Source organism: Mesoplodon bidens (assembly GCF_964165515.1).
Source record: "Mesoplodon bidens genome assembly, chromosome: 4".
NCBI classification, from domain to species: Eukaryota; Metazoa; Chordata; class Mammalia; order Artiodactyla; family Ziphiidae; genus Mesoplodon; species Mesoplodon bidens.
Genome location: NC_138160.1, coordinates 9,971,441 through 9,986,266, shown reverse-complemented (window position 1 = coordinate 9,986,266; position 14,826 = coordinate 9,971,441). Strand labels below are relative to the sequence as shown.

General features: G+C 41.9%; 1 protein-coding gene across 2 annotated transcripts in view; it reads left to right on the top strand.

Annotated features, from left to right (window-relative positions):
- Positions 1-14,826, top strand: part of CTNND2 (catenin delta 2) — a gene marked incomplete at its 5' end in the record, with an annotated part of 962,722 nt that overhangs the window by 898,739 nt on the left and 49,157 nt on the right. For both annotated transcript variants that reach the window (XM_081231805.1, XM_081231804.1), the window contains one exon: positions 7,294-7,504. In XM_081231805.1, coding sequence (XP_081087931.1) covers positions 7,294-7,504 — 211 coding nt within the window. The remainder of the gene's footprint in view (positions 1-7,293; positions 7,505-14,826) is intronic.

The following is a 14,826-nucleotide window of genomic DNA, read 5'->3' as shown; positions in this document are numbered from 1 at the left end:
GAAGGAACGAAATTGGGTCATTTGTAGAGATGTGGCTGGACCTAGAGACTGTCATACAGAGTGAAGTAAGTCAGAAAGAGAAAAACAAATATCGTATACTAATGCATGTATGTGGAATCTAGAAAAATGGCACAGATGAACCGGTTTGCAAGGCAGAAATAGAGATACAGATGTAGAGAACAAATGTATGGGCACCAATGGGGGAAAGCGGGAGGGGTGATGAATTAGGAAATTGGGATTGACATATATACACTAATATGTATAAAATAGATAACTAATAAAAACCTGCCGTATAAAAAAATTAATTAAATTAATTTTTTTTAAAAAGCTGTCAGGAGACACAAGATATAAGTTCTTAGTGCCTAAAGACAGAAAGTAACTGCTGTTTTGTTCAGAACTTTCCCATGTAAACAAGCATTCAAACTTTTTCAATAACCAAATACTACCATCTTGAATGCCTCACCTCTTTGGTTGGAAAGCCACATAAACCAGTTTTAAAATATATTGGGCTTCCCTGGTGGCTCAGTGGTTGAGAGTCCGCCTGCCGATACAGGGGACGCGGGTTCGTGCCCCGGTACGGGAAGATCCCACATGCCGCGGAGCGGCTGGGCCCGTGAGCCATGGCCGCTGAGCCTGCGCGTCCAGAGCCTGTGCTCCGCAACGGGAGAGGCCACAACAGTGAGAGGCCCACGTACCACAAAAGTAAATAAATAAATAAAGTTTTAAAAATGAAATAAAATGTAGATTTTTCGCATATGTTTTCTCCCCTTTTGTGATAAACTGTTCCTATTAAATGTCCTTAAAGTGGCAGACTTTTATGAAACATTAAGTTCCAAACATTGCCAAAAAGAGAAAGGAAAGAGAAAAAGGAGCTTGCCACCTTTCAGAAAGAGCTGCGGCCACCCACAGAGCACCGTACTGCTGATGCTTGGTAAGGCCTAACAACTTTCCTTTGGCAAAGGAGGGAAAGGCTCTTTTCACATTTACCCGTAGACCCACAGTCACAAGGAAATCAGTGCCTCACTTTTACATCTTCAGCCACTGAGCAATGTAAATTCAGTGTGGAGAGAAGATTCTGGAAGATGGTGTGTAGGAAACCCAGGAATCTGTCCCCCGCACACACACAGCAGTCTCGCCGGCAGAATCTGTCCAGTGTAACTATTTTGGAACTCTGGAGTCTAATGAAGGCTTGCACCTGTTAGAGGAAAGCTTGGACGGTGAATTATGGTTAATTTTGGTCATCTTCAACTCTTAGCACAGTAACAGCTACCCATTCTCGCACCCAGCCCTTGGCAGGCAGCTATCCATGTGTTCTTGGGGAGCTTATACGCAGCTGATGGGAGGTAGGGTGGGCAATAAGGGATCCGTCCTCCAGATATTGGGCACTCTGTGTTCAGATTGTTGCTACTGATCATGGAGTTGCAGACACAGAGGCAGCTGTTGTTGCACACGCTCCCCCGTTGTCGAAAACCCCTCCCCCTCCAGCTGAAATGACTTCCAGGGAACTTAAAGGGCTGGTGCCCTTCCCTCCCCCTTCATTGTTCTCTTTTACCCCCTTTGGGAGCCAGATATTAAAGATTAGGACATTCAAAAGCAAATGTGTATGTGAGGGAAATTAGAAAGTCACCATGGAGGCCCAGGGAAAGGCACAGGTTCAGAAAAGACCTGCGGAGACCTTCAGTTTACACCTCAGCACACAGACATCCTACAGCAATTAAAAACAAAACCCAGCAAACCCGCACAAGGGGAGGAATCCGAATTCCAGGGTTGCTACGTGGTTAGATTGCAGTGTCCAGTTTCCAACAAACAACAACAACAAAATCACAGTGGATACAAAGAAACAGGTAAATATAGCCCTTTCCAAGGGAAAAAATGAACCAACAGAAACTTCCCTGAGAAAGAGCAAGTGGCAGAAGTGCTAGACAAAGACTTTAAAATACTGGGTAATTATAAAAGCTAGTCTTATTGTAAAAACAGTTTGTAACTCCACTTTTTTTTTGTTTTTTACATGATTCAAGAGAATAATGCATTTTTTAAAATTATGAGTCTAAAAGCTAGTATTATTGTACCTTTGGCTTACAACTCCATATTTTGTTTTCTACGTACTTTAAGAAAGTGACGCATTAAAAATTTATCATTTTATGTTTTTGGACACCACATATAGAGATGTAGTTTTGTAATATCCATAATTGAAAGGGTTGGGGATGGAACTATAAACGAGCAGAGTTTCTGTACATTATTGAAGTTAAACTGGTATAAATTTAAATTGGAGTGTTATAACTTTAGGACATTAAATGTAATCCACATGGTAACCACAAATAAAATAGTTACAGAATATACACAAAAGGAAATGAGAAGGGAGTTAAAACATTACACTGCAAAAAAAATCAAACACAAAAGAGAGAGTAATGTAGGAAATAAGGGACCAAAAAAGCTACAAGACATGTAGAAAACAAATAGCAAATTAACACAAGTTAAGTCCCTCCTTACAATAATTATTTTAAATATAGAGGGGTTAAACTCTCCGATAGAAAGACAGAGATTGGCAGAATGGAAAGAAAGAAAAAAAAACAAAAACAAGACATGATCCAACTATATGCTGTCTACAAGAGACTCACTTTAGATCCAAAGACACATAAATCAAAAGAGAAAGGATATTTGTACACCTCTGTTCATAGTAGCATCATTGACAATAACTGAAATAAGGAAGCAACCCAAGCGTCCACCAACAGATGAATGGATAAGCAGAATGCGGTATATGCATACAGGGGAGTATTATCCAGACTTTAGAAAAAGGGGGGGGGGATATTCTGATATATTCTACAATATGAACGAAGCTTGAAGACATTATTGCTGAGCAAAATAAAGACACACTGTATGGTTCCACTTATATAAGATACTTAGAGTTGTCAAAATCATAGAGATGGAAAGTAGCACGTTGGTTGTTAATGGATGGGGGTGGGGAGTTATTGTTTAATGGTTTAATAGAGTTTAATAGAATTGTAGTTTTGCAAGATGAAAAGAGTTCTGGAGATACGTGGTGGTGATGGTTGCACAACAACATGAAGTTAATCAATATCACTGAATTGTACACTTAAAAGTGGATAAGATGATAAATTTGTATTATGTGTATTTTACCACCATAAAAAATGGAAGAAAAAAAATAGTTTAGAGCAACTCAGCAAAAACTCACAGGTCAGTTTTAGCATCTCCATAAACAGGGAAGCCAAAGATGTGCTAAGACCTCAGAGACAAAGGAGTTGTAATGTTCCTGATCCAGGGCTGTTCTTGGCTGACATTTTTTTTTAACCTCTTTCCTCTAATGTTGGTTTGACAGATTTGAGTTTACCATAGTGCATCACAAAGACCAGCTATACAGAGGACCATATGAACGATCCAGAGTGATATACAATCAGTTTAGGAAAGGACTCAAGATCACAGGTGGTTAGCCCATAAAACCACTCACTACTCACTACTGCCACCATCAGTGGAGAAACCAAGGGGTAGTGAGCAAATCAATACCAGGAATAAGCTGAGTGCTGAAATAGAAACAGAAACAGGCACGGTCAGCGAGAGCAAAGCTCTGTTATCTCATCGTGAAATTCCCACCAGCTCTTATGTGTACAAGAGCTCAGCAAGGAGCGCCGCTCTAGGACAACACAGTTCGTTAGGTCCCCTGAGTCCATCCACACGCCTCCACATGCCCACCAACTCTGAACAGAAGACCCCAAAAAAGAAACATAAAGAGAAAATAGTTTTTAATTGTAATTTACAAACACGCCTGCCCACACACAGGGCAGGCAGGGTAGCAAAGTTACAAGGTTACACTTAGTCTGTCACTGATAGGAACAGTAGTTTTTTTTTTACACAATTGTAATATGTCCAATAGTCATCTCATATCAGTATCAAAGATAAAAGTTATTTTCATGAGAGACTAAGTAACTTCAAAGAAATGGCCCGAGGCTTCATTTCTGTTGAGAATTTGAGCAAGACGGAGTGACCTTTAGTTGGTGGTGGTGGTGGAGTTGTTTTTGTTTTGTTTTCATCTCAGGGAGCATCTGTCTTAATCTCAGAGCAACATGTTTTTCTTTTGTAACATGTGATGCCAATGAGAGTGGATAATGGAAAACACCTTGGTTCCCAATGGTGGCAAGGTATTCACTTTGTTTTCACAAATCTAAGTGTCTTTTGAACCTGATGACCAGTTTGTCTCTCCCATGAGATTTTGCTCTGTGGTTCTCCCATATGATGTTTACTAGTTGTGCATGTTTTTCATTTTTTTTTTTTTTTGGCCGTACCATGCGGCTTGTAGGATGTAAGTTCCCTGATCAAGGACTGAACCCAGGCCCCGGCAGTGAAAGCGCCAAGTCCTAACCACTGGACCACCAGGGAATTGCTGAGCATGTTTTCCTTTGTGTGGAAAAATAAAATAGAAATCCAACTTGTCCATTATTATTAAGTTTCAGAATTCACTTGGTTTCCACTACCCACCTCATTATCCCCGCTAGACATTTCTGAATCCTCTTTCCCTGCGTTACCACCACCGTTTCGCTGGGCTCGAAGCCTTGTCTGAGGACTCTCCATCATGGCTGCTCTTCTTTTCCTGATCCCCTAAGGGCCAGGTCTTTGTAGTCACAAGTTCCTTGCTCTTGTCCTGAAATATTAGTCACCTGCTAGGTGGTATGATCAGCATGAGTCGCTCCGTGATGTTAGGCTGTGTCATTATTTACTTATTTTTAACTGAGGTTAAATCCAGAGGAAGGGGGAGTGGCCTTCAGTCTGCAGTGGTTGGTGGCACCCGTTCTAAGACAGGAAGCTCCTCTCTTTCCTGGCAGGCTCATCCACAGGGTGAGGCCTGTACTCTCATGCTGTCCTCCTCTGCATCCTCATAGCCTCCCAAAGCACTGCTGAGCCCCAGGTGCCCTTGATGTCCCTGTGCCCGTATATATATGGCAGTGACTCCTGCCGTTTTCCACACTGGGGAGCACATGCAAAATGACAGTATTTCTCCAGCACACAGGGCAAGTCGAAGAGGCTGCTCCGGGGAAAGTGGTGGTTCCTGCCCCCTTGAACATCATGGGGACACCTTGCTTCTCATTCAGGGCTCACGGGTTGGGAAGCTGTGTAACATGAAACCACACTTTCAAGTCTGTTGTAATTTTAAAATTTTTATTTATTTATTTATTTATTTATTTATGGCTGTGTTGGGTCTTCGTTTCTGTGCGAGGGGTTGCTCCAGTTGCGGCGAGCGGTGGCCACTCTTCATCACGGTGCGTGGGCCTCTCACTATCTCGGCCTCTCTTGTTGCGGAGCACAGGCTCCAGACGCACAGGCTCAGTAATTGTGGCTCACGGGCCTAGTTGCTCCGCGGTACGTGGGATCCTCCCAGACCAGGGCTCGAACCCGTGTCCCCTGCATTGGCAGGCAGATTGTCAACCACTGCGTCACCAGGGAAGCCCATAATTTTTTAAATGATGATAACAAAAACTAAAAAAAAAAAAAATGCTCTAGCCTAATCCTCTCCCTCTCCTCATTTTTGCTCTCAACGTTGATGATGTGCAAGGCCACACAACCAGTCTTCTGTGCTTATTCAGGAGTGGGGATGCCCCTGTATGCACAAGGATTGAGAGAGTTTGCTGCTTCCTTCCTCCATCACTTCCCTGATAAAGAATGTGCCCATCTTCTCACTTCTGTGAATTCAAGTTGGTCTGACAGTGGTTTGTGTGGGGTTAATGATAAAGTCGCCAGCCTGCTGAGCTCAACAGAACTAAAGTCGTAGCCCGAGCTGAGTGTGATTTAATGATGAGTAGATATAGCCAGGTGCTCAGAGGACTATCTTGTACAAAGGATCTTCTCCAACCTGTTTTAAGTGCTGTCATTGGAAAATAAATATGCTACATTTGGGGGTTTTCGGGCAAACCATTTTTGTCAGACACTTCTCGGCTGTCGTCAAGTGAATGAAGACACTTTCCTATTTCGGTAATTTAGACATCAGCATTTTTTTTTCATCCAAGCTAAAATAAGCCACCTAAACATAGGATAAGAGCAGATACCAAAATTATGAAGTTTTATGTTTTATTTATTACTGCCTGGGATTAAGATGTCATTGCCTCCTTCCATGGTTTCATTTCCTGCCCCCCAAGCACTACGTGCCAGAGAATTAAACAGCAAAAGAAGTTATCCTTTAGAGACCTATAAGGAGGAAAAATATTTAAATGGCTTTTAGGAGCTACCTAAATATGTCTAATTGGGGGATGGGAGACAAGACAGGAATTTAACTTTGGACACATGCTGATTCCACCTGAGAAATTTAAGGACAGGCAACTTTGCTACAGGCATTCCTTTACTTAGTTCCAGAAGTAAATTAATGGAACAGAATTGGAAGCTGCAGGTGGGATGAATTAATTGTCTTGCAGGGTTATTGGTAATGCCTAAATGGCTTTGTAAACTAAAAGTAGTCCATAAAGATGTCATTATAAGTACCTCTATCATGGGGAGTAGCATGATTAATAATGATAAAGTGAATTAAGGAAGCAAAGTTGCATTTTATCTTATTTTTTCCATGGGAAGTAAATCATGTCAAATTAGTAAATGTTATATGGTAGAACCATTCAATAAAATCCCAGCAGAGAGACAGATCAATCATCCAGTTACCTTAGTTCAAAGGACACCTAGTTTTATATATTGTTTGTAAAGTTTCTCTCCCCTACTTTAAATGTTTCTCTTTATAGGGACCAGAATGCAGATGTCATATATACATACATTTTTGTGTTTTGACTCTTATTTGTAAATAATACAAGTCCCAACATAGCTCCCGTCAAGGCATTCTTGAGGTTATGTTAGAATTACCCTATGTTTCCCGACTTCTGTGAATAGCAAGCAGGAGCCCACTGATTGCTAACTTCGATTGAGTCCTGAGTTCAGGGTCATCACTGTGTGTTAAGTGCTTCCCACACATTTCTTCGCAACAACCTTGTAAGGGAGGTACCCTTATTCTTGCTTCGTGATTTAAAAAGCTGAGGCTCAGAGGCATGAAATAACTTGTCCAAAGAGTCAGTCCCACATCCGTCCAGCACACCAAAAGTCCGTACATTTGCTGTGAAGAAATACCGTTTTCTCTGTGTATGTGTCCACGGTTACCCCATAAAGAATAATCAGTGATGGGGAACATACAACACTGCATTAACGTGGCCTCTTGGGTTCTCTTTTTCACCCCCATCTGCACCTCTCCCTCCATGCTCTTCCTCGGTTTTGACCACATTTCAACTCTTCCCTTCGTTTTCTTTTCCAAAGGCAAATACGCCATGCGAGACCTGGTCCATCGGCTTCCAGGCGGGAATAACAGCAGCAACGCGGCGAGTAAGGCCATGTCGGATGACACGGTGACAGCCGTGTGCTGCACCCTGCACGAGGTGATCACCAAGAACATGGAGAACGCCAAGGCCTTACGGGACGCCGGCGGCATTGAGAAGTTGGTCGGCATCTCCAAAAGCAAAGGAGACAAGTAAGTAAGACGGTGACTTCCTATCACGTAGAATTGGTATTGGTAGAATCGGTTCTAAGTGTGCCCAGCATCCCCTGGGTATGGGTAACACTACTGAATGTCACTGGGAAGCACTGGTGTCTGATAATCAAGAGAGGGAAAACAGCAGATGGTTTCCAGTCTTCCCACCCCACAAGGAAAGCTGATCTTGCTAATAATTTGGATTTGTTAAATAACTCATGACTTGGTGAGTCCTGGGACGTTAGTAAGATAGGCTTGACAATCCAGCATCCAGTCTAGTGACTAGCAAGGTCCCTCCATACGGAAGAGACGACCCTGATTCATGAAGGTATTTGGCGGCAGCTGTTCCTCTGTGGCTGCAAGTCCAAGTGTTGATGATGGATCCACATCCTTTTGTTCTCTGCCTCTTCAGTTCTGCATAGCAAGTCAGGGAGGATGGGGGAGAAAACAGGGTGACGGAGTCAGAGGGAAATCAGCGTCCAACCAGCACCCTCCCTTACCAGCTGTGCCTTCGGGACAAATTGTTGAATTTAACAAGTCACTGTGCTCATACTTTCCAATCTAAAACTGAGGGAGGGGCTGTCATAAAATATTTCCTGAAAGAAGTAATAATCAAGTCTTAAAGACTGAATAGAAGTTTCCGGGGCAGAGGGGATAGAGGCAGTGAGGAAGGAGGGCTTTTATGCCAATGGAATAAAGAGAGAAAAGGCTCATGTCAAAGGAGCGGCACCGCCAGAAACAGGAGTGTCCCCAGTTTGATTTAAGAATCGATGGTATCTTACTCTGTGTAACCAAAACATATCTTCACAAGCCACAGTATCAGTATATCAGTGAGCTGTCAATTTTACAAAAACATTCACTAACCTTAATTCAGTTTTGCCTCCTGGAAGTCCCTCAATGTAATCAAGTAAGATTAAAACAGTAAATCTTTTGTTATCAAGGGTCTACTTCTTGACTTTGCATTCCTGGCCACACCCCTCCATTCCTTTATATCTAAACGCTGAATAATTTTTCTCCTGTTATTAAAGGCTGTGAAGGATGCACTTTGAGACTTTTTGGAAATTCTCTCATTTCATTCAAGATATTATCATTGCATAATAAGTGAAGTTTCAGGGCTTCTGCTTAAGCACCCTGAGACCTCCAAATAGGTTCAATGAACAATTCAGGATTAGGATTTGAATACTTTCCTATATCAAATCCAGAGAAGCCCCTCTGGACTCGTGTAATAATTGTGCAGTGTAGCTGGATGGCTTGAATTATACCTTATAATACTTACAGTAAAATGCTCTTCTACATAGGCAGGAAGCCGTGTGGCTTTCTTTTTTATATAGTTTCAGTAGACCTTTGGAATCTCTAATGGAAATGCTTACCTGTTTTGAGCATTAAGAACTTAATATGTTGATGCTTTTCTTAAGCAAACACACATGCTCACACAGAAAAACCATAGTCCACAAAAACTCTCTGATATATTTGTCTATATTCATGGGACATTCCAAGACGAAAGTGTATTCTCTGAATCGTACGAGAGTAGAGCTGTGGGAGGTGGTCACATTAATTCCTTCCATCCGTGTGAGCCTCCCTACTGGACCTTAAAGAGAAGAGATGCTTTTATCAGTCCTATGGTCAAAGAAAATTATTTGATGAAACTAATTAAAAACTCATTTGAGGAAGCCATCTACGAAACAGTAGATATCCACATTGCCAATCCAGAAAATAGTCCTGTTCAGTCTGTTCCCATCTGGATTATTGTTAATGGGAGGTTCCTTTCATTACAAATAATCTCACATCTGTGCTTTAAATTGACTGAAAATTTCTTTATGGGATACTCACTTCATGTCATTGTTTCTTTATCTTTTTTCCCCAGTGTTAGCAGTCTGGATTTATGAATTTAATAAGAAGTGTGGAATTGCTTTGAGTCAAGCATCTTCCCAGTTATAATTCTCCTGCTTAGTCAGTCTCATCCATTATTTTATGTGGTTTATCTCTTTTATATTTAGTGACTAATTTGGGGATCAAAACAAGGTTTTTATAACTGGAGATAACCTTGTCAGCCACCTACGCTTCAATTTGATTATTACTTCTCACTGCTCTTAAAATGAATCCAGAAGAATTGCTCTGGATCTTACCACTAAACTCACCATTTATCACTCAATTCTGTCATGACAGTAGACACCGAGACTCCATGGCCTTCTAGATGGGTTTTAACAAAATAGAAACACTTTATTGAAAATAGAATTTTTGGAATTGGAGATGATTTAATAATTGGAAAAGGGAGGGATATCAGTTGGCTCTAGTTAAGTTATAAAATGCTTGCAAACTTGCCTCCCCAAAAAATTATTCAAGCTTTTAACTTGAGATCACATGAGAAAACACAGATGAAAAAACCTACGTAGCTATGATTCTGCCTTTAACATATTTATAGGTTTTATTTCTAAACATACACACGCTTAAATATGCCGTGATACTAATGAGTCAGCCTGGCACGTTACCAATCACAGTCTGTTTGAACTGTATAACTCACCATGTTTTGCCAATACACTGGAAGAATTATTCTGGAATCCTGTGGCTGGAATGGCCGTGCTGAACACCCGCAATGAATGGCATCAACTGAAATTCTCAGCCACCCCTAATTTGACACCTCTGGTGAAGATGATCAGACATTGTGTAATCGTTAATGATTCTTACAGGAGTCTTTTATACTTACCATTTTAAGTCTTGATAAGTTATTCTTTTCACATCATTTTAAACATGTAATGTGGACAAGTCCATCTGTTTCAAAAGTACATTTGTATTTTTTCAGATTTTAACAGTTATGTAGGAAATAGTGTTGAGTGTGTCACTGTATTTTGTCATAAGACAGAAAAGCCATTTAACAGCCTTGACTGTTACTTGTCAGTAAGGAACTCTGTTTGTGACTGAGGTTATAATCACTTGTCACATTAGAAGTACTCAGTCGTTCAAGTCCTTCAATCAATAGTTATAGTTTTTCAAGGAGACGTTGCATGGGACCAGTCTAGTGGATGAATCAAAATTAAAGTCTAAAAAGAAAGCGATGTTTCCTTGACCTTCATCAGTTTTTTATAACTCTGTGATGTATTGGCATTTTAATTGAGAGGTTAAAAGCTGCTATTCATTACATATTCACAGTCTCTATTTTGTAACTAATTACACCGTCAGAGGAATTTTTGCATACTAAATATGTTTCAACTATATTATCGCTACCTGAATATTATTAATATGTATTCCTCTAGAGTTGCTTGACTTTTGTCATAGATACATATCTAGCTCGTGGTGATAAACTACAGCAAAACATAGCATTTAATCTTTGCTCAGCATTGATTATATAAGAATGACATGTGAGGATCATCACAGTTGCAGAGATTCTCCCCAAGGAGCCTACATCAGGCTCGCAAGCACCAGGAAAACCAGCCCCCAGATGGGAGAGCTGGAGGGGCGCCATAGGAAACACAGACTCTGCTCTTAAAGGGCTCACGCAAAATCTCACACACCTCAAAACAGAGCGTGCAGAGGCAGCAGTTTGAAAACAGCCTGGGTCAGACCCCTTGCCGACCTTAGAGAGCCTCTCAGAGAGGCAGGAGGCAACTGAGACTCCCCACCCTGGGGACCGAGATGCTATAGCAGCAGGCACTTCGGGGAGCTAGTTCTACCGTGAGGACACTGGTGCTAGCAAGTGCCTTTCATAGTCCTCCCTCCCGTCTGTTAGCACCAGAGGCTTACCTGCCCACCAGCCACTCAGCCCTAGTCCCGGGGCCCCCTACATCGAGCAGCCAGCTGTGTCAGGGCCCAGCCCTGCCCACCAGCAAGCCAGCAGCCTCCACACAAGGCAGGGCCTGGCAGCCAACCGGACCAGGGGCCAGCCCCCCTACCAGTGCACCCACAGTCGTTCGCCCGACCACAAAAGAAGGACCCACACAGACCACAAAGGGGTCACCCCTAGAGCATACATCTCTGTGACCAGAGGAGAGAGGGCTGCTGGGCCCCATGGGACATCTCCTACATAAGACCACTTCTCCAAGATCAGGAAATAACAGACCTACTTGACACGTAGAAATAAAAGCAGAGAATACAGCAAAGTGCCAGAGGAATATGTTACAAATAAAGGAAAACGAAAACTCCAGAAGAAGAACTAAGTGAAATAGAAATAAACAATCCACCCATAAAGAGTTCAAGGTAATGATCAAAAAGATGCTCAGGAGAAGAATGAACGCAGTGAGAAGTTTAACAGAGAGTTGGAAAATATAAGGAAGAACCAAACAGAACTGAAGAATACAAGAACTGAAATAAAAAAATATACACTAGAAAGAATCAATAGTAGATTAGATGATACAGAGGAATGGATCAGCAGACTGGAAGACAGAATAGAGGAATTCAACCAAGCTCACCAAATACAAGAAAAATTTTTAAATGAGGATAGTTTAAGATACCTTTGGAACAACATTAAGCATACTAATATTCGCATTGTAGGGGTCCAGAAGGAAAGAGAGAGAAAGGGGCAGAGAACTTGTTTGAAGGGATAATAGCTGAAAACTTCTCTAACCTGGGAAAGAAAAAAGACACCCAGGTCCAGGAAGTACAGCAAGTCCCAAACAAGATGAACCCAAAGAGGTCCTCACCAAGACACATTGTAATTAAGATGGAAAAAATTAAAGATAAAGAGAGAATCTTAAAAGCAGCAAGGGAAAAGCAACTAAGTATGTACAAGGGAACTCCCATAAGACTCTCAGCTGACTTTTCCACAGAAACTTGGCGGACCAGAAGAGAGTGACATGATATATTCACAGCGATGAAAGGAAAAAAACTTCTACAACCCAGAATACTCTATCCACCAAGATTATCATTCAGATTTGAGTTTTACAGGCAAGAAAAAGCTAAAAGAGTTCAGCACCACTAAACCAGCTTTGCAAGAAATGTTAACGGGACTTCTCTAAGTGGAAAAGAAAAGACCACAAGTAGAAATATGAGAATTACCAAAGGAAAAATGTCATTGATAAATATACAGTAAAGGTAGTAGATAGGGCTTCGTTGGTGGTGCAGTGGTTGAGAGTCCACCTGCTAATGCAGGGGATGCGGGTTCATGCCCCAGTCCGGGAAGATCCCACATGCCGTAGAGCGGCTGGGCCCATGAGCCATGGCCACTGAGCCTGTGCGTCCAGAGCCTGTGCTCTGCAACGGGAGAGGCCACAACAGTGAGAGGCCTGCGTAGCACACACACACAAAAAAGGTAGTAGATAAACCACTTATAAAACCAGTAGGAATGTTAGAAAACAGAAGTAATAAGATCATCTATAACCACAATAAGTAGTTAAGGGATATACAAAGCAAAAAAAGATACAAAATATGAAGTAAAATATATTAAATGTGGAGGAGGGAGATCAAGATGGTGGAGTAGCAGAAAACCAAGCCCACCTCCCCCCAAAAAACACATCAAATCATCTTCACGTGGAGCAACTCTACTGAAAACAACCTAGAGACTGGCAGAAAGGCTCTTCTTCAACCAAGTCTGTAAAGAAAGATACACATGGAGTCTGTATCTACAGAGGAAGGGAGGAGTTGTGGCTGGGTCAGGACCTGTGCCCTTAGCAAGGGACACAGAAGAAGAAGGAGATACCATGGCCTTAGAGATCCTCCCTGGGCATCAAGGGGTTCAAGTCACACACTGAGCACCCCAGCCCTGGGGTCAGACACCAGGAAGACAAGTGGCCTTACATGGTTAAACACCAGTAGGATTTACAGAAGAAGAAAACAAGACTCGCTTGTTAACAGCCCATGCACAAACTTGCTTACTCCTGGGAATAGCTCAGAGGAAGCAGATTGAAAACTGTCTGGGGTTCTAGCTGGTTTACCAAGACCATGCCAGCCCACACTGGGCACCTGCTCCAGCCCCTCTTGCTCCAGCGCTGCTCTCCACTAGAGCGGAGGCCACCATGACCAAGGAGAGTGAGCATGCTTAGAGAGAACAGAGCCAGCTTGGACTAGACCCTCAGGGCTTCTGCTCCAGCCCCTGATAGGGTGGTAACTGCCACTGAGCACAGAAGAAGCCCTGTTTCACACTTGGCTCTGACTCTAACCCCTCCATCTCCAGCCATATCATCCAACAAGGTGGTAGCTGCCAGCACACCGCAGGGGAAGACGTGACCCCTGCTCGCTTCAGATCCAGCTCTCCCACCACTGTGCCAGCTCTCTCTCCATCTACTGGGCACACACACAGATGGCATAGGATGCTCCCACACAAGGATACCCCTTCAAGACTAGAATAGTCAGCTCCTGCACCTAATTTCATAGAGACAGAGAATGTTAAACAAAATGAGAAGACAGGAATATGTTTCAAACGAAAGCACAAGAGAAGACAGTGGAAAACAACCCTAATGAAACAGAGATAAATAGTTTACCATACAAAGAGTTCAAAGCAATAGTAATAAGAATGCTAACTGAGCTCAGGAAGAGACTAGATGAACACAGTGAGAACTTTAACAAGGAACTGGAAAATATAAAAAATAACCAGTCAGACAAAGCTGCAGTCATCAAAACAGTACGGTACTGGCAGAAAAACAGACACATAGATCAATGGAACAGAGTAGAAAGCCCAGAAATAAAACCCATGCACTTATGGTCAATTAATATATGACAAAGGAGGCAAGAATATATAATGGAGAAAAAAGACAGTCTCTTCAATAAGTGATGCTGGGAAAACTGAACAGCTACATGCAGAAGAATGAAACTAGAACATTCTCTAATACCATAAACAAAAATAAACCCAAAATGGATTAAAGACCTAAATGGAAGACCAGAAATCTGAAACTTCTAGAGGAAAACATAGGCAGGACACTCTTTGACATAAGTCATAGCAATATTTTGAGAGGTCTGTCTCCTCAGGCAAAGGAAACAAAAGCAAAAATAAACAAAAGGGACCTAATTAAACGTAAAAGCCTTTGCATAGCAAAGGGAACCATCAACAAAATGAAAAGACAACCTATTGAATATTCACAAATGATATAACCAACAAGGGGTTAATATCCAGTTGTATATATCCAAGATATATATATATATATAACATACAACTCAATATCAGAAAAACAACCCAATTAAAAAATAGGCAGAAGACCTCAATAGGCATTTTTCCAAAGAAGACATACAGATGGCCAACAGGCGCATGAAAAGATGCTCAGCATCACTAATCATCAGGGAACTGCAACTCAAAACCACAATGAGATATCACATCACAGCTGTCAGAATGGCTGTCATCAAAAGGACAAAAATAACAAGTGTTGGCGAGGATGTGGAGGAAAGGGAACCCTCGTATG